The 22,545-nt window shown below is 32.4% G+C and overlaps 1 protein-coding gene across 4 annotated transcripts; it reads left to right on the top strand.

Annotated features, from left to right (window-relative positions):
• Positions 1-1,245: 1,245 nt before the first annotated feature.
• On the top strand, positions 1,246-22,545 carry LOC143237144 (ras-related protein Rab-33B-like). Of its 4 annotated transcripts, none has more exons than XM_076476068.1 (3): positions 1,246-1,522; positions 9,090-9,328; positions 19,573-22,545. In XM_076476068.1, the coding sequence occupies exons 2-3, from the start codon at positions 9,110-9,112 to the stop codon at positions 20,077-20,079; spliced, it is 726 nt and encodes a 241-aa protein (XP_076332183.1). In that variant the 5' UTR covers positions 1,246-1,522; positions 9,090-9,109; the 3' UTR covers positions 20,080-22,545. The 4 variants fall into 4 exon arrangements, with proteins under 4 accessions (XP_076332183.1, XP_076332184.1, XP_076332181.1 ...); XM_076476069.1 differs by having other exon boundaries at positions 1,256-1,553; XM_076476066.1 differs by lacking the exon at positions 1,246-1,522 and adding an exon at positions 7,728-7,827.

Raw genomic sequence — 22,545 nt, 5'->3', positions numbered from 1 at the left:
TCCCACTATTCGTTGGTAAAAGAGTAGCCCAAGAGTTGGCGGTGGGTGGTGATGACTAGCTGCCTTCCCTCTAGTCTTACACTGCTAAATTAGGGACGGCTAGCACAGATAGCCCTCGAGTAGCTTTGTGCGAATTTCAAAAAAACAAACAAACCTTTTGCTTATCATTAGCTAGAACAATTATTAAGGCAAGTGGCTGATTACTAAAAGCGCCTTTGAAATCCTTGCCTTTCTTTAGCTTTACTGCACAGTTTCAATAATTGAAATTTTTGCCAGATATTAGATGATAACTGTTTAATTAACACTTAGAACAAACTGAGAAACAAATAGATGAAAAGGATTTCCAACCTTTGCTTTCTAAAGTATTTGGTAGTGTTGTGTGATTTGGTTGAGCAGTCAATGACTGAAAAAAAGTAGTATTCCTTACTTATGGGCTCTTGGAAAATATTGCATGGGCTCTATATTTGTGATTACTACTTGATTATCATCTGTAAGAAGAGTTATGTGATTGAAACATCAATGACTGGAAGGATGCCACGACCTTTTCCTTTCCAAGCCTCTGAGTGAAGACATAAAATTTCTTGTATGAGCTGCACCATGTGTTTATTAAATGTACTTGTTCATCAGAAGCTAAGACAGCTTGGGTGAATAATTGCTTGTTTGTTTATTGAATTTAGTGAAAAGATTTTCAAGGGCTATTCATGATGGCAACTTCTAACTTTGAAGTGATATACTAGAGGAAAGAAAGCCCCTCGTCTTAAAGGGCGAGTGTATTCTATGACGGGATTCGAACTCATGACCTGAACTTGCGAGTTGAATGTTTTAATCATCATGCCAAGCTTTACTCTATTAACTACAGTAATATTAAAATAAATTTCTTTGAAGCTTATCATAGTTGTGTTAGTATTACCACATGTAGAAAATACACTTTTGTTCTGAGTTTTATAGTTGATATTGCTTAGCTTGATGTTTTAAGGAGTTGATTTCTGAGGGATCAGAAATGAGATGACGTACAGAATTACTTTAAAATTCAATCATCTGTTAAAGGATGACGATTTAGCTCGAGTTCCATAACATTAAGGCTCATAGTTGGCTCAGCAGTAAGCCTGAAGGCCTTTGATACAAAAAATGGGTTTCTATACCCATAATAAGAACGCAGATAGCCTGTTATGAGCTTTGCGCTAATAAACGATAACTAAGTTTTATTTTATCACTACCCCTCTTTCTACCACTAGCGCCCTCTTTAAGTACTCGACATCACTTTATTCACAATGCAAATCAAACTAATGTTTTATCTCAGTAGAAATCTAACATTTAGTGATTTGTAACTGTAAGTGATGGTGCGTGGGTAGGCTTTAATTTTAAAATTTAGTTGCATAAAACATAGTTATAAATTCTGATGTTAGTAAATGAGAGAAGATTTCTGGAAATGAATATTTCTCAAAACTTTGAAAAATTCAAAAGATAAACGGAAGAGTTCCCTTTTTCATCATTTTGACGTGTTTGATCATAAACAGCAAATGTACGACTTTTTTTCATTGTTCATCACAAAGGTGTTAGGCCAAAATTAGGCATACTTGTTTTTTGTTTAAATCTCGCACCTTACATTTACGATTTGATTTATCCACTTCTGTAACATTAGTGTAATTGTTGTGTTTAGTACAAGTAGTAATATAGTTAGAAACTAGCACTAACATATTTCGAATTGAAGAGTTAAAACTTTCAGTTAGTCAATTTAGTGAGTTATTCAGTGTTTATTGTATATTCCGACTCAGTAATTATATATGAGCTGTAAACTAAACTTGCGTGAAATTATTGTAGGTTTAAAATTAAAATAGACTAATGTCAATGTTGTTAGCTATTATAGTAGTAGTTCTATCTTTATTCCTTGTTCAAAACATGTACTAATCATAATCTGAATACAAAGTGTACTGCTAACGTTAGTTGTTAAACTTGTACTGCAGTTTATACTGCAGTAGCGTAAGATATCCACATCATTTTGTCACTCCCTTTATCAACTGATTATATCTAATTTTTTAAAGTTGCTGACACACAAAACTTAGGCAGAGTTAGATACTGAGTACCCTCCACTGTAGATTGTATTCTTACCCAAAAAATATTCGTTTGTAAAGTACTTAAAAGTTTTAATAATTACAATTTATTTATAAAATTTTTGTTCATGTAAATGATATGATAATATAAATAACATACTATTGCTACTACTGTGTGTCATGTCATAGCCAGCCTTATTAACAGATAAGTTATAGGTAATAATAATACTATTTGGGGATATGATTTGTTATTACTGGATGTGAAAGGTTTAGTGTGGTTGACATAATAAACTTTTACTCATATTTTTATTTCCTTGTTAAACTGAATAAGAAAATGAAAGGTATATACTTTAAAAATTTAACTCACATTTTTTCCAGTATCACTTACATTGCTTGTTTTTATTTCATAAATCATAACAATAATTATTACCTGAAATTTAAAGACAACAAAAGACATGTTATTCAAAGTCATCTATTATTATTCAGATATTTGCTAAGTCTTTTCTTTAATTCCTTTAAATTTACTGTATCCACCACATCATAGTCAACTCATTCTATAGTCCAACTACCCTATTAGAAAATAAAACTGTATTAACTGAAGATGAACTCCACTTTGCCAGTAAGTTGTATGTGTGTCTGATAATCCATCCTTCCATTATCATCATGTGTAAAAAAACAAAAAAAATGTATTTACCCTATCAACACTTTAATCAGATTCCCTTTAACTACTACTTTTTCAAGAGTAAATTATTTCAAAAATGTTAAGTCACCTTTATATTACAACTTTTTTATCCCATGTATCATTCTAGTAGCCTTTATATGAAACACTTTCTATCAGTTCAATGCCCTTTTCTGGGTTAAGAGCCCAGAAGAATGAATACAATATTCCAAATGTGGTCTAATCATTGACTTGTACAATGAAAGGATGCCCTCTTTAGACTTGTATTCAGTAGTGCTGTAGATGTAACTTAAAATCCTATTTGCCATGCCACTGGTAACAGCATGCTGCTTGAATGACTTTGAAACTTGTTAACAGAACATCAAGATTCATTATTCCATAACACTTTTGGTTATTCTCATCAAAATTACCTTTATAATGCAAATTATGATAATCTACATGCATAAACTTATGTATTATACAAAATGTCATTTGCCAATGAAATATCTATCTTCTAATTCTGGAAATGAATGAAATCTCAAAATTTTGAAGTTAAAGGAATTGTAAAGTGTATATACAAGGTAGTTATCAGTATATTGTACTAAATATGCATCCACTGTTTCTATAATGAATCACTTGTTTATATTCACAAGCTTTAATAGTACATTCCATGACTTATAAGCATGCCTATTTAATCAATTTTAATAAAAGGTATTTCAACTAATGTTTAATTTTATTATGTTTAACACAGAAGGTATGACATAGCCAGGTGGTTAAGGCAAATACACCTCAGCTATTAAACTTGATAAATGATAATAGATTTTTGTGGTATTGATATAGTAAATTATGAGTTTTTGGTTATTCAAATGTATATATAAACCTGTAAAAAAATTAGTTCATTTCATGTTCTGTCAAATTTCTTAAGGCTTAGCAACCTATGAGAAGCAGCAACTGAGTATAAAGGTCAACAAGAAGAGAAAATTGTTTGCTTTATTTGTTTATTAACTGTTCTGGCCTGGCTTGGCAAGGTGGGTTAAGGCATTCGACTCGTAATCTTAGGGTCGTGGGTTCAAATCCCCATTGCATCAAACATGCTCGCCCTTTCAGCTGTCGGGGCATTATAATGTGATGGTCAGTCCCACTATTTGTTGGTAAAAGAGTAGCCCAAGAGTTGGCAGTGGGTGGTGATAGAAACTGCTTACCTTTTAGTCTTGCACTGCTAAATTAGGGACTAGCACAGATAGCCTTTGTCCAGCTTTGTGCAAAATTCAAAACCAAACCAAATTGTCCAACTCACCTAATGATCTAAGTCTTTTTGTAAAGACTTGCATTTGTACAGAAGCAAAACTCAAAGCCTTAGTATTATCATCAACTTTTAAATAATTGTTTTCTACCATTACTTTGTGTCATTGATGTAAATCAGAGAGAGCAAAGGTCTTACCCTGAGGTTCCCCATTTGTAACATTAATTATGTGACTGAATTCCAGTTATAACAACCCTTTTATATTTTTTTCATTCAGTCACTTTTCTGTGCAATGAACCAAGGTATTTCTCACACCTATAGAAATAATTTTTAACAAGTCTTTTATGTGGCACCTTACAAGATGCTTTTTGAAATCTCATGGACACCCAACTCACATTATTGATGAACAATAATATGTTGATAAAGTTTTGAAATGGCTTAAATGAATAATGAAGAAAACTTTATTACAAGTTTAACATAATTACAATTGTACATTTTGAGAAAGAGTTGTCTTCTCCCCAGATATCTGCCCACAACATAATCCCAAATAAATTCAGTCTTTTGCCATTATTTGTAATATCATCAACTCTTTGTTTTACATATAAAGCCACATCTCTTTTTTAGTAGTCTATCATTATTAAATAACCTAACCCTGATTTTCAAGAAATTATAACAGTAATAATTTAACCTATCTTTACAACTACTTCCATAATTTGTTGTTACTTTACACAATTTTTTGTTTACATTTTATTTGTTATACATTTACTTTATACTGGACTGCACTATTATGTAATACTAGTTTAAAGCTACTCTTACATCTGAATTAATAATCCTTTCAATTAGGCCATCACCTGTCCTATTTAAATTTAACTATCCATTCTAAAAAAACTTTTACCACCAACCCACACAATCTTTGGTAGTTATAATTCTTATGGCAATAGCATAGTAGACTTAGTTTATATTTGTTTTTCTCCATGAGATAGATGTTTCATACATGTTAGTTTTCAATTTAATAAAAACAACACACACCAAACGGCATTAACAGTTAATGGTTTATTGGTGTTGTTTTTAATGATTTATGTTATAATAGCATACTTAATAGTTTTTAGTTTATCTTTTAACATGATATTTGCAATAAACCACTAACAATTTTTTGAATAAAAAACTTCATTGAGATGAGTCAGAAAAATTCAAAACTGTATAGAAAGTAAACAAGCTCAGTTTTAACCTAATATTATAATTTTGTGTAACATCTTTGCTTTCAGTACTGGTTTTCTCTTCCAGTGTTCATTACTCTAAATGTTATTCCATTTCAGCACTTATCTTATTACTTCTTTAAGCAAAATTGTTAAAATGTACCTGTAAGTTTCATAATTTTTCTAGTATTTGTATAGTGAACTTTTCTGTCTATGCTGTAGGAACTGTAACAAATTGTTTCGATACTGGTAATGTAACTTTTGTACACTGTGAGAGAATTTACAATTTTAATAGTAATGTGCATAGAGAGAGGAAGTAAAGTAAAATCAAAGTGATTAAGATTGAGGTAAGTGAATATTTTAATGATAAGAGTAAAACCTCAATCTATTTGGTAGACTAGCTTTATATTTTCAACTTTCAATTTCATGAATTTTAGGTTATTATTGGTCATTCATGAAACTTTTGCCATCTGTGTTTTTAGTCCTGAAATATTGGGTAAATTTAATTGTTTTTAAACAGATTTGTTAGGATTTCATTGCATTAATATGAACTAGTGACTTTTGTCACTAAAAATGCATCTGCCATGTGTACAAATAACTTAAAACTTCATATTCTGTAATTATATTAAAAAAACATTTAGAGTAAAAAAAATTGTGGTTTAGCTTAATGAAAGGTAAACTTTAAATTTACAGATGATATTGGGGTCTTGGGTGTTGCAGGTTGTGAAGAAGATGCTGCTGATTTACAAAAGGATTTAGATCATTTTTTGAGTTGGGCAAATAAGTAGCAGATGGGTTTTAATTATGATAAATGCAAGGTAATGTATGTGGGTTATCACAGTTTGAATTATAACTTGAAATGGAATAACATTAACAGTGTCATAAAAACAAAGGGAACTTGGTGTAATACTTGATCAGTGTTTTAAACATCAAAGTAGTGTGCTATTGCTAGTGGTAGGGCAAATGGGATTTTAGGTTGTAGTTACAGAACTATTGAATAGAAATCTAAAGAGGTTAAAATTTAATTGTTTAGGCCATATTTGAAGTATTGTGTTCAGTCTTGGGATTCTTATCTTAATAAGGACCCCGTCAGTGTGGATGTCTGTACGTGATGAGGGGGTCCTCCCAGAGAAGGTGAACTGAAAATACTGTGGATGGTTACCTGTGAAGGGGAGAAAAGAATCCTAGTGATTTTGGGGTCTAACCCCAATACATCACTTTGTGTTGATGAATTCCTGTAGACGGGAGGCCCTGCGATGTTGTCATTATGATCCTGAATGGTGGCACCCATTTTAGGCATATATATATTTTCTAAATATACCTTTGACTTTGGACAGTGTCATTGGTGATAGTGACACTGTTCATCTTGTGTTTTTTGGCTTTTCATGGGCCATTGGTTTTATAATTCTGTTGAAGTTTTACATTTCTCTGTGTTTTGAAGAAAAATTCCAATGTTTAGCTTCGTTTTTTAAATTTGTATACTATATTCCTTTGAATTTGCTAATCTATTTTTACATTTTCTTTTGTTTACTTTCCTCACTCTTACAGGAATTGTATCACTCAAAAAACGAAAAATAATTCCCTTTTTACATAGGTTAATTCATTATATTTCCTGTTGTTTGGTGCAGATAGCCTAGTTACTTTGTGTCATTAAACTTCAACCATCTCACGAAGGACATGGAAAGGGTTCAGAGGAGAATTACCAGAATGCTACCTGGGATGGAGGAATTGTTGCGTGAGAAGAGGTTGAAATCTCTCAAATTGTTTTCTCTTGAAAAAAAGAACAGTTAGGCTGAATCTGAAGTATTTAAGATTGTAAAGGGAATTCAGTGATGTTGAGAAAACTCACTTGTAGAGAAATATATATGCAAAAACGGCTTGTTTGGGTTGAGAAAATATTTTCCATAGAAGAGCGAACAACGTTTCGACCTTCTTCGGTCATCGTCAGGTTCACAAAGAAAGAAAGAAGTAACTGACTGGAAGCTGACCACATGTTTGGAAGCAGTTGTGTAACTGAGTGTCAGAATGTAGAGGGCGGTGTTAGATGTTTGAATATGTAATTTTATTTTATTTTATATAGGTATAAAGGCATTCCTTTATATTGGTTTCTTTTGGGTTTAAGTTGTTGTATAAGTAAGGCTTCTTTAATTTTACGTTTGTTTATGTTTGTTTCTTTATTTAGTATTTGAGTGTTTTCTGTGGTTATGTTGTGTTTATTTGACTTGCAGTGTTCAAAAACATGTGAAGGTGACTTTTTATGTTCATTGAATCTGGTTTCCATTTTCCTACTTGTTTTTCCAATATAGAAGTTGTGGCAGTTATCACATTGTATTTTATAAATAATGTTGGTGTGGTGTTTGTCAGTGTAGTTTTTACATAGTATAGATCTTAGTTTTGTGCCTGGTTTTTAAATAAATTTGGTATTAACTGGAATGTCATATTATGTTACTAGTTTTTGGCAAATGTTGGTTATTTTTCTGCTGATGTCAGGAATATATGGCATGCAACAGTATAGGATTTCGTGATTGTTTGATTCATGAGATATATTTACTTTTGTTGGTTGATTTTGCTTTCTGTCTAGGTGTGTGCGTATAATGTTTTCTACGGTTTGTGGAGGAAACTTATTGATGTTGATGAAGTATTGTTTTATTTTGTCTAATTCATCGTTAAATTTATCTGGTGAGCATAGTTTTATGGTTTTGTTTATTTGGTTTCTTAGTATGTTTTTGTTTTTTGACCTATTTTTTTTTCACACTTTACAGTTCAAATAGTAGGAATAGATGATACAAATATAAGACATCTTCAGCGAAGACAGTTTTATTTTTTTAATAGGGTGGATGCCTTTGGATGTTGTGGAGGCAGTACGTTTAAGTGAGTTCAAAAGAAAGCTTGATGAGTATATAAATGATAGAAACTGAATTTCAGATTTTTGTAAAAATTACATATAAATAGTTTTAGTTTAATGTCATAGGTGGGACAGCCAAGATCAACCAGTAAGTTTCATGGTGTCCTGAAACATTGTTATTCTTAGTCATTGTAGATACTAGCCCTGATGATGGTAACTGTGTTACTGAAACTAGTTGACTGTAACTAGTAATAAAGATTTTACCTTTCAGTGTGCCCAAACAAACATGTTTTATTTTTCATTTTTAAAGTAGTTGACATAACATGACTGAAAATAACTTATATATTCATATACTTGTGCCATTTTTGTTTTTGGTCGTGAAGTGTTTGGTAAATTGATTTATTTTTTAAACAGAATTATTAAGCCTTCATTATTAGTTAAATGACCTAGTGCATTTTGTCGATATAAATGTATGTGCTAAAAGAGCAAATATATGTAAAGATAATTTCAAATTCCATGTTCTGTAAATGTGTTTTGAGTTGCACATTAGCTTCAAAACTGCATTGTGGTGGTTTAATATCAAGGACAAGAACATAATGAGCAAGATAACAGAAGGTATTTTGTCCCATTGAGGTTTCCCTTTGACTTGTCAAATTAATAAATGGAGGATTAAAACCATAACTAAATATAATACTTCACATCTGTATTATCATACAGCATAATTAAGATAATTTTAATCAATAACTTATACTGCCAGTATAGCCATTTTGAAAGTTTGACTAAATGAAAAATTGAAAATTAAGAATACTGATACATTAATAATAGGAGACTAAGTTGTGCTACCCCTCATCTCCATTGACCATAATATTAAAATATGCTGGACTGGGACTGTTATTTTAAAAGATACTAAATTGCCTTAAAATTCTTTATTACAGACAGGAGATTAAAAACAAAGGTTAGAAAAAAATTGTTTCTGTTGAAAATGACATAATTCATTTTATAGAAATAATTTTTGTGTGCAAAATTATTTTCTTTGTTAGTGCATGCAATTTGTAATTATAATTGTTTTAATATTATATTTGATCTTTTATTATAGATTTCATATTGTTCAGAAAGATGGGTGATACCACTAAGCAAAAAGCAAGTTCTCGAAGTTTTGTCAGCATAGAAAAACAAAAACGAATTTTTAAAATTATAGTTATTGGAGATTCCAATGTTGGAAAAACATGTCTTACCTATCGATTCTGTAGCGGTTCATTCCCTACAAAAACAGAGGCAACTATTGGAGTTGATTTTAGGGAAAGAGTAGTTGAAGTTGAGGGTGAACAGATTAAGGTAAGTAAACTGTATACATATATGAAGATAGCATGCCAAAGTTCAAGGTTACATGAATGATTAATTTTGTAATTGGTTCTTGATAGTGGAAATGTCAGGATGTGGCAAAGAATGATAAGAACCACCTTAAATTTGTTTGCATCCCCAAAAAAGTTTTGTAGAAATTATATAACTCATAACTACAATCTCTTTAGGTTCTAGGCAATAATTCTAGGCATATCTAACAAGTACTACAGGTTGGCAGTGGTGACTGTGATTTTTTTATTGGTTTATAAAATCTCAGACTGTACTGTTGTTTACTATGGATTGAGTTTCATACCTAAGTTTTTAGTTTTTCTTTGTAAAATAAAATCTCACTGTACCATTTTTTAATTTGTCCTTTTTGGTTCCATCCAATAATCTACCATTGTGTTGTGCATGAACACTTATGTCAGTATCACATCTTCTCCAATAATCTACCATTGTGTTGTGCATGAACATTTATGTCAGTATCACATCTTCTCCAATAATCTACCATTGTGTTGTGCATGAACACTTATGTCAGTATTGCATCTTCTATCTTCCAAAATGATTGCTCCAAGCAAGAAGGGAAAAGTCACACAATCATATGGGTGATTTAAGAAAGTTTTGGGTTTTCATGCTGATAATTACAGTTAGGCATCAAATTGAGTTGACAGTTATGTTGTAGGCCAGAAAGAAGATAATCTTTTAACTTCTTTATTTATATTAGTCTATCTACTGTCTTCTGAATGTGGGATTCTTGCTGTGTTTTCTGTAGAGAGGTGAGTAACATTGTTTGAAGTTAACATTTTCCATAGTTGAAAATGTGTTTCTTATAGACACATTTCCACAAATCCATCCACCTTTCCTTCACACTTCCAGTCCATCTGCTTGCTTTCTCAATAATGAGTTTTTGGTTTACACAGTTCTCAAGGGGCATACTGCCCAAGGAGGTTATATATGGTGTCGTAGTAGCCTAGCACATCTCATATTATTATGTGTAGGGGTGAGTTGTTACAGTGACTTTGCATGTATATATATACACACATGTATACACATATAACACATTTTTCTTAGTAGTGGCTGAGGTGATAGCTCTTTGTTCTTTTGAAAGGTAAGTTGAGGAAAATTTTAATTATTGTACGGATTTATTGAAGTGCAAGTTTGATGTACCTTTTTGTTTCTTGTGTTGCTGTGTTATCAGTGCTTTAGGTGATGTTCATATCTATGTAAATACAGATTATTTTACATAAAAATAAAAGCTTTGAATGACAAATATTTCTACTGCTTGCCAGTACGTGTTTCATTTGCCAACTTGAAAAATATAAAAGTATATATGACTAATAAAAAAAAAAGCCATCTTGATACAAATTTTTTTTTGTTGTTGTTGTTATACAGCAATTGTACAATTTTATTTGCTTTTCATTAACTCCTACAAATTGTATTTATTCAACTGTTATGTGGTGGCCTGTCTTTTTTTTATCTCAAGCAGGGCTAGAACTGTCTACTACACAGGGAAGAAAAGATCAAATAATATTTTAAACTTCTGTGTAATTTTCAGTTTATTTTATACACTTCATTTAAATTACAAGTTAAAATGAAGAAAAGAAAGGTTAATAAATGAGTTGTACAGCAAGTATCAGCTAGTGATCATGTGTAATTCAGCATTACTGTTGAACTGAAAATTATGCCAGTTTAATATTATCAATTAACAAAGTGCTAACTATGTTTAATTTACACTATAATTACCTCAGGTTGTCTTTAATAAGATGTTAATTCAGGAATAAGAAGAGCAAGTGCCAAAATGTCATTTGTTGGATGGTGATATAAAGTCTGTAATGCAAAATAAATACAGTTTTTAGTACTGAAATTTCATTTTGTTATTGCAGATTATCTTGAGATTAAAATACTTGTGTTTAAAGCTTATCTGGATCAATATTACTGTAGTTTATTGACAGACAATTTGATGCTGCCTTTGATATCAGTCTATTGTTCAGTGTGGTTTTTAGCACCAGGTATTTTGTGCCACAGGAACATGGGAAATTGCGTTTATTTGATAACATTTTGTGCTTTTTAATTTTATCAGAATGATACTGATTGTAAATCCTTTTCTTCATGTTGCTGCATTGCAGTCAAAATGTAATTAAATCAATTACTCTTAATGTATCTTAATACAATTATTATTATCAAGTATGCTATAATTCAAAGTTGTATGTTATCTAAGTTTGTGTTTTTCTGTGTTGAAAAAACCTGTAAAACAATAAATAAAACTGCAGTTGCTTTGTACAGGTGCTACTACAGTTACATCTATCAACTTTAAGAACTGGTATAAAAGAAACTGTATGTTTAAGTTAGGAGTTTCTGTTCAGACATTCAAACTCCTGTATATATAGGTTGTTCATAAGTAATTCAATACATGCTAAGAACATGTCTTGTATGAAATGGTTGTAAAAATTTGAGAGTTCAGAATAAGCCATCTCCACTTTGAAGTAGAAGCTTTGTTGCTAAGCAACAGTTTTAAATTGAATGTAATGCTTATAACCAGGTAAAAGAGGATTTACAGGATAGATTCTGTAGATTTTCTCAAACCCACAGTGATATTAATGTTGACTGTGTAGGTGCACAGTTTCCAAGTATATTGTTCGACATCATTGTCACTAATGCTTGGCTATTTTTTCTCACCTTATACATATTAGTTTGATAGTTTGTCTTGTCTTATATTGATATATTTAAATTGTTTATTTCTTATATATATTTTTTGTTATAGTTACAAATATTATTTTTTGTTCCTCCAGATCACTTCTGATGGAATTTGAGGATTCCAAAACATTTTATAAATGCTTCCTATTATCACATTTATTTTTTGTTTTATTAAATCATTTTCTAAATAAAATTAGTCAGTTACTATTATGTAAGTCTATAGACGGGTCAAACTTTTAAAGAGTTTGCTGTCCTATGAGATGACATTTGTTTAAAGCTTTTCATTTTGAACTACAAAATTTATCTGTTAGTCAAAGATTTATGGCTACTTGAGTAAATGACAACAAATTTCACTTCATGAATGGAAGTAAATGCAAGAAAAGAGAAACACTATATGACTAAACTATTCGGCTAATGGGTTGATGAGTTTTATAAGCAAGTACAATCCACTCATTCACATTGAATAACAAAATTTTAATATTCATGGTATTTACTATTGGAAAATTAAAACTGAAGCTTTGTTTTTAATATGTTCAATATGTTATGGTTACAGTGTGCATAGTTATCAACATTTAGAATTATGGCTGATAAGTAATGGTGCTTTATAGAATTAGAACTTATTACTGTATTAATATGAATGATAAGTAAGTTGGTTCTTTATTAAATTTAGTGTTATAACTGTCAGAAATGTTTTGTCAACTTCGTTTTTGTTGTTTGGGCAAAACATATTTGCAAATACAGTACTGTGCAGAATTGTTAATAGAAGAGAATATTTTAGTATTCTTTCCATTTTATATGGAAACAACAAACAACTTTGGGATCTGAAATAACTGTCATGATATTCCATGCAGTGTTTTAACTGTATAGAAAGAAGCTAGCTAGGAGCTATGATATGGAAGTGGTATATGCTAGAAAAATCAATTTAAATTAATTAATAGCACTCCACAAATAAACCTTGATAAAAACAGTGTTTAGCAACATATATTAAGTTTTGTTGTCATGCCACAGCCTGAAAAGTATAGAGAATTGTCAGTAGAGCAGAGTTCACATAAAAGCTTTATATAATGCTGTTTGGACTCTCTGACAAGTTGCTTTAAACTTGATGTGTTCCTCAAATACTGTCAAGTACACCCTAGATTGTTAGACCAAGATAGGTAAATTAAAACATAGGAAAGGAAGAGGCAGAATGTCTAAACTTAACGATACTAATATTTTCTTCATTTATGCAGTCTTTAGGACATAATGAAGACTGCCACTGATTTCAAGCATGAGATAAATGACCATGTACCAAACAACAGAAAAATGTCCAGATCTACATTATTAGGAAGACTCAATAAAAACACTATGTAACACAAATTTTGTTCCTGAATAGTATGTGTTATTTCTTAATTGCTTATGTTGTAAAAGTACACAAAATGACCATTATTCCCTTAAGACTTTACTTTTTTGACCTGGATAATGAAATTTTGAAATTAATCTATTTTTTATGTAAAAACGAGCAAATTTGCACATTTTCATTTACATAATGTCTGAATTAAACAACATATGAATCAAGATTTACATGTATTTATACTGAAGTTATACAATAATGTTTAGAAGTGAGTAGTTTTTTAACATTGTGACAGTAATGTAAATCACTTTCATGTGTCAGTCCCCAAATATAGTCTCCCATCATGTTTTCATTATATGCTCCTTGGTAGTGGCATTCAAAGTCTAGTATATCTTGGTGGAAGTGCTCACCTTGCTCCTCTGAATATGCTCCCATGTTCTCCTTGAATTTATCAAGATGAGCGTCAAGGATATGGGCTTTCGGGGACATCCTGCAACCCATTTTGCTGTAGTTTCTTATCATAGCCTCATTCAGTTTCACATATTTTTCAACTTTGTGATTGTCCAAGAAGCCCCAAATCACTGTGACAAAACTGCCTCAAGCCCTTTCTTCCTTCCTTCTGAGCTTATTGGGGAATTCTGTGCACTACAGGATCATTATTTGTGGTCCAACAAAGACACCAGCTTTGAGCTTTGCCTCAGACAGCTTAGGGAAGAAGTCTGAAAGGTACTTGAAGGCTGTAGACTCTTTATCAAGAGCTGTGACAAACTGTTTCATAAGACCAACTTTATGTGCAATGGTGGGAACAACACCTTCTAGAGGTCCATTAGATATTTAAATTTTAAAAGGTCTGAAATTTGTATAATATAAAATCTTACTATTCAAACATGCAAAAATTGTCCGTCTTACCTTTTAGAGTTTTTTTGCAGTACTCACAGGTAAAATGAGGTGCCCAGGGTTTGTCTTGACCCCCGACAGGCATGCTGAAATATGCCTTGTATGCTTCACACATTTTAGCAGATGCTGTCACAGAGTACTTTTTTGCTCTTGTCTTGATAAATTGGCCACATACATAGCAGAATGCATCTCGAGAATGCTTGCAGCTTCTTGATGCCATCTCTGATAAAATCAGATAGGCCTATGTGTTTATTTAGGCAGCTAGAACTAAAGTGAAGTGATGAGTGATGAGTCCCTGTATATATATTACTCTGGAAAGTTTTAGAAAATTCTAAAAGGTTCTTGAAAATTCTTGTAAGTTCTACAACATTTTAGAAAGTTCTTGAAAATTCCTGTAAGTTTGAGAAAATTCTCTATCAGCTACTCAGCACTGAATCTATCTGGAATGTTCTAGAAAATGGGTAAATATGAAAATTTCATTACCCAGGTCACAAAAAAAAAAATTGAAGAGAAAAATAGGTCTTTTCCATTTACTTTAGGTATAAGCAATTGGGAAGTAACACTTTCTGCTCAGGAACAAGAAAAAGTACAAATTTTGTTACATAGTGAAATGGAATATTTGGTAATATTACAGTTAAAAAACCTTTACTTCAATCTCTAGGTATTATCAGTAGACTGAAATTTGTTAAAAAGTACAAAATCTGGACTGCTGATGATTGGAAAAGGGTGTTATGGACAGATGAGTCCAAGTTTAAAATATTTGTTTCAAAGCTTAGGTTGTAAGTCCAACAGAACAAAGGTTTTCAAATGATACTTATCTTAATGCATAGTACCTACCATGAAGCATGGGTGAGGCAGCTTGATGGTTTGGGAGTGTTTTTCTGTGAAGGTTGTAGGAAATATTTGCAAAGTAGGTGACAAAATGGACCAATGCAAGAACTGTCAGATATTGATTTGTCATGATATACCCAGTGGTTTGTGTATTATTGGAAAACACTTATCCAACTTGTGCAGAAATTACTTAGCTAAGAAAGAAGCTGTTGAAGTCATTCAAATAATGCAATGGCCTCCACAGAGCTCTAATCTCTATCATATTGAACAGATCTTGTGTTTGATAGATCAGAAACTTTAGAAATTGAAAGCTACTTTGAAAGAAACATTATAAGAGTATATTAGAGATATATAGAGTAAATTTCCAGAGGGACTTTGAGTAAATATGTTGCAACAATGCCTGAAAGATGGCCTGCAGTTACTGAAGCAAAAGGAGGACACACAAAGCATTAACTAATTTTCTGTTGTATTGAATGTGAAGATTAATAAAATGATGTTTCACCCACTATTTACCTTCCATTGTTCTTTGAAATTAGCCAGAAAACTAATTTTTGACTTTGTTCTCACACTTTTGCAGTCTTATGTATCATGGCAAAGCATACTGTGTATGCAGTGAAAACAAAACATTTTCATGTGAATTGCACAGTTTTGTAACACAAGTGTCACAGTTGAAGTATATCTGGGAAAGAATACAATTTGAAGCTATTAAAATAAAGCTCACAGTAAAAGAAATGCAATTGTTAGTCTACTGTTGAGACACACGAAACAGATGACTTACCAACTAGAGGTTTTACTCATGACTAATGCTCTGATTTTGACATAGGCATTTTTCTTGACATGTGCTCACTGCAGTGGCAAGGACCATGATGCCTATGAGTGTGAAACGGACCCTCATTTCATTATTGCAATAGCTCCCAGCTGTCCAGCTTTTGTTCTTGCCCTAAATGGTTGGAAGAAAAAGAGGTGCAACATTTGAAAATCATTCAAAACATTACTTACCCTGAGGCTCAAAAGTTGCTGTCAACCACTTTATCTTGGACATGTACTGTTGCACTTTGTACCACTACTACAGTGGGAGTGCAGACATATCTTTCTGTGCCTCCAAAAGAATTATTCTCAAATCAAAGGAAAAGTCTTGACCTCCATGGTTAAAAAAGTTGATGAATCAACTTCAATACCCATCTCTGTTCCTAACATACATTCCAGCAAATCCCAAGATACACTTCCTATCCTGATATTGATAGGAGGGGTTGCTCCATAGAGCTTATTCTCTCTGATCACAACCTTTCTCTTTTCAATAGCAGTTCTTCTACTTATTTTTATGTACCTAGTCAGTCTTTTACTGCTGTTGATCTCTCAATTTACTCCCCTTCACTATTCTCCCATTTTTCATGGAGGGTTGACAATAATCCACGAGGCAGTGATCACTTTACTGTAATTTTGAGAGAGACTGGCCGTGGTCAATGCCACCCGACTCGCATGTTCAGGTGGAAGCTGGATCAAGCAATCTGGCCTTCTTTTACTGCTCTCACAGAACTTGATTGTGCCATCATTTGTAAGCCATCAATAGAAGACTGTGTGACAGCAGTAACTGACTGTATTATAGAAGCAGCTGCTCAATATATTTCTAAAACCTTTACACGTTTTCCATGATATCCTCGTCTGCAGTGGAACTTTGCTTGACACATGGCATGGAAAGTTCTAAAACAAGTCTGGGATACTTTTCGTAGGTATCCCACACTCTCGCACTGCATCGCTTTCCAGCAGGCCTGTGCATATCCTTGGTGGGTAAGATGTCAAAGCCAGAAAGAATCTTGGATTAAGTTCACAACCAGCATATCTTCTATCACCAGTTCCAAAATCATAAGGGACAAGATTCAAAAGGTCAGTGGGCAATATAATTCTTTCCTCCTTTTGATCTTACTCTCTGATGGCCATTAAGTAGCTGATACCCGGAACATCGCCGATACTCTAGGTGAAAACTTTTGCCAGGTATCTAGCATTTGCGCTTCTTCTTCCACGTTTTCAGCCATTAAGATTCGGGCAGAGCAATCACCTCTTTCCTTCTGAGCTGATTCTCTCTATGACTATAATCTTCCCTTTACACTGGTGGAACTCAGACTGGCCCTTCATTGATCTGGCAGTACATTGGTTGGACCTGATGATGTACACTATGAAATGCTGCACCATCTATCTTCTGCTTTTCTTGTTATTCTTCTGATTGTTTTTACCAGATCTGGCAGGAGAATGTTTTTCCTGATGCTTGGTGCCAGTGTGTTGTCCTACCTTTCTCTGAGCCTGGAAGGACCCCAAAATTCTTTCAAACTACCATCCAATTGCTTTCATGAGCTGTCTCTGTAAGACCTTGGAGAGGATGGTTAATGCTCATCTTGTTTGGTTCCTCGAATCAAACAACCTCCTTGCCCACCTAGTGTGGGTTCTGATGACAGCGTTCCACCATTATACCACCTGATCTGACTTGAAACATCAATCAGAAAAGCCTTTCTCAAACAACATCTTGTATCAATATTCTTTGTAATTGAGAAGGCTTATGATACAACATGGAGGTATGGCATTTTGAGACACCTCCATATATATGGGTTATGTGACCATTTGCCCATTTTTATTAATGTTTTAGTGGACAGGAAATTCCAACTTTGTGTGAGTTTGACACTTTCTCATTCTTTTCTACAGGAAATTGGAGTCTCTCAGGACTGTTTTGAGTGTCATACTTTTCAGTGTAAAGATTAATGCTGTCACTGAACAACTTCCTCTTACTGTTGTAAACGGGCTCTATGTCAATGACCTTCACATCTCATGCCAGTTGTTGAACATGAGGTATATTGAGTGGCAGCTACAAATTGCCCTCAATGGTTTACTGAAGTGGACCTTAGCAAATGGCTCTAACTTCTCTCTCTCTCTAAAACTGGCATGTACTTTTGTCCTCAATAGGGTATTCACCCTGATCCTGAACTCTTTATCAGTGAAGTTGTGCTGCCTTTGGTCCCCAAGACAAAGTTCTTTGGACTTATCTGTGACAATAAGCTGACCTTTATACCACACATCAAGCAGCTACGGGTCAAATGTACAAGAGCACTGAACACCCTCCGTGTTCTCTTTTCCACCACTTGGGGAGCAGATCGATGTTCTATGCTAAAGATATATCATGCTCTTATTTGATTGAAACTTGACTATGGATCACTGGTCTATCGCTCTCCTAGGACCTTGGCCTTAAAGATGCTGGACCCCAATCATCATCAAGGACTTCAGCTCTGTACTGGGGCTTTCTGCACTTTCCCAGTTCAGAGCTTATACACAGTCTCATGAACCTTCTTTGCACCTCTACAGTTTTCAACTGTCTTTATTATATGCTTCAAAACTTGTTTCATTACCAAAGCATCCCACCTGGGATTGTGTTTTCTTTCCTCAATGGGTCATATGTTTTCAGAACAGATGATCTGTCATTGCTCCTTTTGGCCTTTGTATCCAGGCACAGTTGGATGAATTGGGTCTGTCCTTGGATAACATTGCTGTATCCACTGGTCAGCCCATCCCACCATGGCTTTTTACAGTCCCCAAATGTGACCTGTCTTTAAGTCATCTGAGAAAAGCAGACACTTCTGATTGGAAATACTGTCTGTTATTTGCTGAACATCTTTTAAACTATTTTTCCATTCCTATTTATACAGATGGTTCGAAATCAGGTGACTGTATGGGTTCTATCATTGTTTATTGTGGTTTGGTGGTTGGACACAGAATCCCCTCTACAGCTTCTGTGTTCACTGCTGAACTGTATGCCATTTCTCTTGCTATGGATCACATAGAAGCTAAGCAGTACTCAAACTGCACTATTTATACTGACTTGCTTAGTTTTCTACATTCTGAATCTTTAAAGCTTTCAGAGTGAAAATCACATTCATGTACACTGTAGCTCATATAACAATACTAGGCTTTTGGAGAATCATATCATGAAACAATGACATATTTAGTGCATACAGTTGGTAAAATCGTGTAAAAAATCAACACTGTGTTTAGAGTGGACATCTTTTAAAATTTCAGAAGCCTATTTCAAGAACATATTTTGTTATATTTCCTTTCTATGTTTTTATGCTATTATCTGTACTGGTATCTTACTTGTCATCATAAATTAATGAAAGACCACAGGTTGAAGTTCTTTTTATGTATCTTAATTTTTTAATTCTCAATGTTTAGTTCATTCTTTCTCCATATTTAGCTGGAATTTGAGGCACTCTTTTTATGTTAAACTTAAAAATCACAGCCTTTAGCTTCATAGGTTATGAGGAAAGGCAGCATCCCAACTTATTGTCTTGTCCAATGCTACAATCTTTAATGTTAACTTAAGATGGTCTCTTCATTTATATCTCATACTTTAAATTTTATTTTACAATCACATGCAGTTAGTGTATAATTATTTTGTACAAATGGAAAGAAAAGATGTTATCAATAGTTTGTTTTTTTATTACAGCTGCAACTTTGGGACACTGCAGGCCAGGAAAGGTTTAGGAAAAGCATGGTCCAACATTATTATCGAAATGTTCATGCTGTGGTATTTGTTTATGATGTAACTAAAATTGCTTCATTTGAAAGTTTACCACATTGGGTTGAAGAGTGTGACCAGCATCACCTAACTACCTTCATTCCACGTATTCTTGTTGGTAATAAATGTGATTGCAAAGATGGAATTGCTGTCAATACAAATGTGGCTCAAAAATTTGCTGACCTTCACAACATGCCAGTTTTTGAGACTTCTGCAAAAGATGATAATGAAGCTGATCATGTGGAAGCAATATTTATGACTTTGGCACATAAGCTGAAAAATTCCAAACCAATGATGCCTCCACATCTACACAGGCAGGGCACAGGTGATAACACTTATTTGAAGTCTGATGTCATTTCTGTAGGAAAATCTTATGGTAAACTGACAGAAAAACGTTATTCACCAGATGAAGAAGAGTCCTGGTGTGCTTGTTGAAAATGAGATTAAGTTGTCAATTGATCAGTTGCTTTAGTCAAATTATAAGAACACTGGAGGTCTTCTGAAACTTGTTTCATAGCAGCTGTAATAATAAATTCATATATATACTCAATGAGAAACAAAGTGGCATCCTATCATGTATGTTGTGTATCTCTTAGAGGTTGAGAAAATACCTGCATATCAAATTAAAAAAGAAAAAAAAAATTATGCAAGAAATATAGAGAAAAACGGTTGTGGGAATCTGTATTGGATACACAGTTTTTATTTTTAACTGTATATGCTCATTATCAGTTAAACATAACTAATTACTTAGAAGAAAAATCCTGTAATTTTATAAACAAGCATCACCTGAAACATTTTCTGGAACAAAAAGAAATTATAAAGATATTTGTAGTTTTATAGACTGAAGTTTGTAATGATAAAATCACTAATAGGAAAGGAAAATAACTGAGAACATTTGAAATGGATAATTGCATTTTCAGGTGTTAATAGTTTTTTTTTGCAAATATAAACTTATAGTTTGGGATGTCTAGAAGAAATAAATTTATAAGTGCATTATTTACATCAAGACTCTGAGCTGAGCAGAAATGAAAGTTGAAATATTTCTTCAGTTTTCATCAGAACTCTTTATGATGTGGTCTGAAGTCTGAATAATTACTACCAAAGCTTATCTTTGAAAACAGTTAAAAGCAATGGCTAGATATGATTGGGTAGAGCAGATTATAATTTACCAACTTCAATGTCATGTAAATAAAGTACTTTGAGGAGCAATTTGCTGTTTCTCAAAATATTAGCTGCACAAAGCTACAGTTGATGGTGAATAAAGGGATTTCTAATGGGAAGTTTTGAAGACTTAAGAATAAACCCCGGATGTGGGAAGTATTGTATAGATTTTTTTAAATGTTCCTTTCATTCCTAAACATATTTTTATGTTAATTTAAATCTGGTTGAAAAGTATACAGATTTTTCTCTTAAAAGACATAATTTAAGTTTATAGTTTTTGATGACAAAAAACCCACTCGAAATAAAATATATATCTCAGAACATCTGGTATGGGTATTAATACCAGTCATTGCAAAATAATCAGAAGATCAAAATAATTGTTTATTGAATACTGTTAAGTTTATTTTACACAACATACGAATAGGAAGTTACTGTTTAGCAAAAATAAATTATATCTATTAATATAAATTGATTTTTTCCAAGAATAAGTAAAAATCATGATACCTAGCTTGCCAAAGGTATCGGTGATACAATTTTTAAGGTGCAGTTGCAGTTTATTAATACAGCTGCCAGATTTGGACATGTTTTTGTGGTTTATATCTATAAGTGGTGAATACTGAAATTAACAAAATAAAGCTTGAAAGTAAATATTTTAATGAATATCAAGAAAAACGGTTGAAAACTGACTGGATATGCGAGATGAAGTTTCCCAATTTAACATCAACAACAAAAAAGAAAAAAAAAAAGTTGCTTATTCAAATTGTACAAATTTTTTCTAAGCAGAACAGTGCTATTTTGTAAATTTGGGTAATGTTAAACACTGTTTGATTAAAATATTCCCATTGTGAAAAGGAAAACAAATTCAATGGATATAAATGACGCCTCACTAGTCAGGAGTTGGTTTAAAATGTTAACATTTATTTACTTAATATATCTTAGCAACTTATTTGTCCATCATCAGACACAGAATGAAGTTGTTAAAATGTATTAGGTTTAAAAACTATTAATGGATTTAGTTTGCATGGTATAATATTATCCCTTTTTTGTTTTATATTAATTTTAACGTGTGGTACATGATGCAGCTGTTTTCAGAAGAGAAATTGATATTTCAGGTGTTTATGAAATGCATTGGTTTTAATAATTTGTTACTGTACTGTAAGTATTTTTGTTGCTTTACATATTATATTTTGTGACCTTTTTTTTTAAAAAAAAGGAAAATATTGTCATGAAATTAACTGTACATGTAATTGAACTACGTGTACAGTATAATTTGATTTGTTTGACATCTTGTGGTCTTTGTAATTGGGTTTAATGTGTATATAAAATGGTTAAAATAAGTGATGGAAAACAGCAATATATTTTTGAGTATTTATCATTAATTTGTTTGGATATAAAAAAAAAATCAATTATTTAGTTATTTGGAAGAAATCTCATATAATGTACTTATAATTGAAACTTTTTGTATTTCTTTGCTTTATAAAGTACATAACAAAGTAAACATATCTTTAATGAAAGAACTTATAAAAAGCTAGTACTTGTAAGTTTTGAATTCTATGTGAAAATTATTGTTGCAATGTTCAGAAAAATCATTGCTTAAGAAAAACTTTTGAGGTACAGATTGTGTATACAAAAGTGAAATTCTCCAGCATAAACCAACTTAGAATGTTTTATAATCAAGACTGACTAAACCGTATAAATGAAAGATATCTAATAAAAGTAATTATATCATTCAAGAAAAAA

The sequence above is a fragment of the Tachypleus tridentatus genome, chromosome 13 (assembly GCF_004210375.1).
Source record: "Tachypleus tridentatus isolate NWPU-2018 chromosome 13, ASM421037v1, whole genome shotgun sequence".
Taxonomy (NCBI): domain Eukaryota; kingdom Metazoa; phylum Arthropoda; class Merostomata; order Xiphosura; family Limulidae; genus Tachypleus; species Tachypleus tridentatus.
Note: the sequence above shows the minus strand (reverse complement) of the source record. Positions and strands in the feature narration are given on the sequence as shown.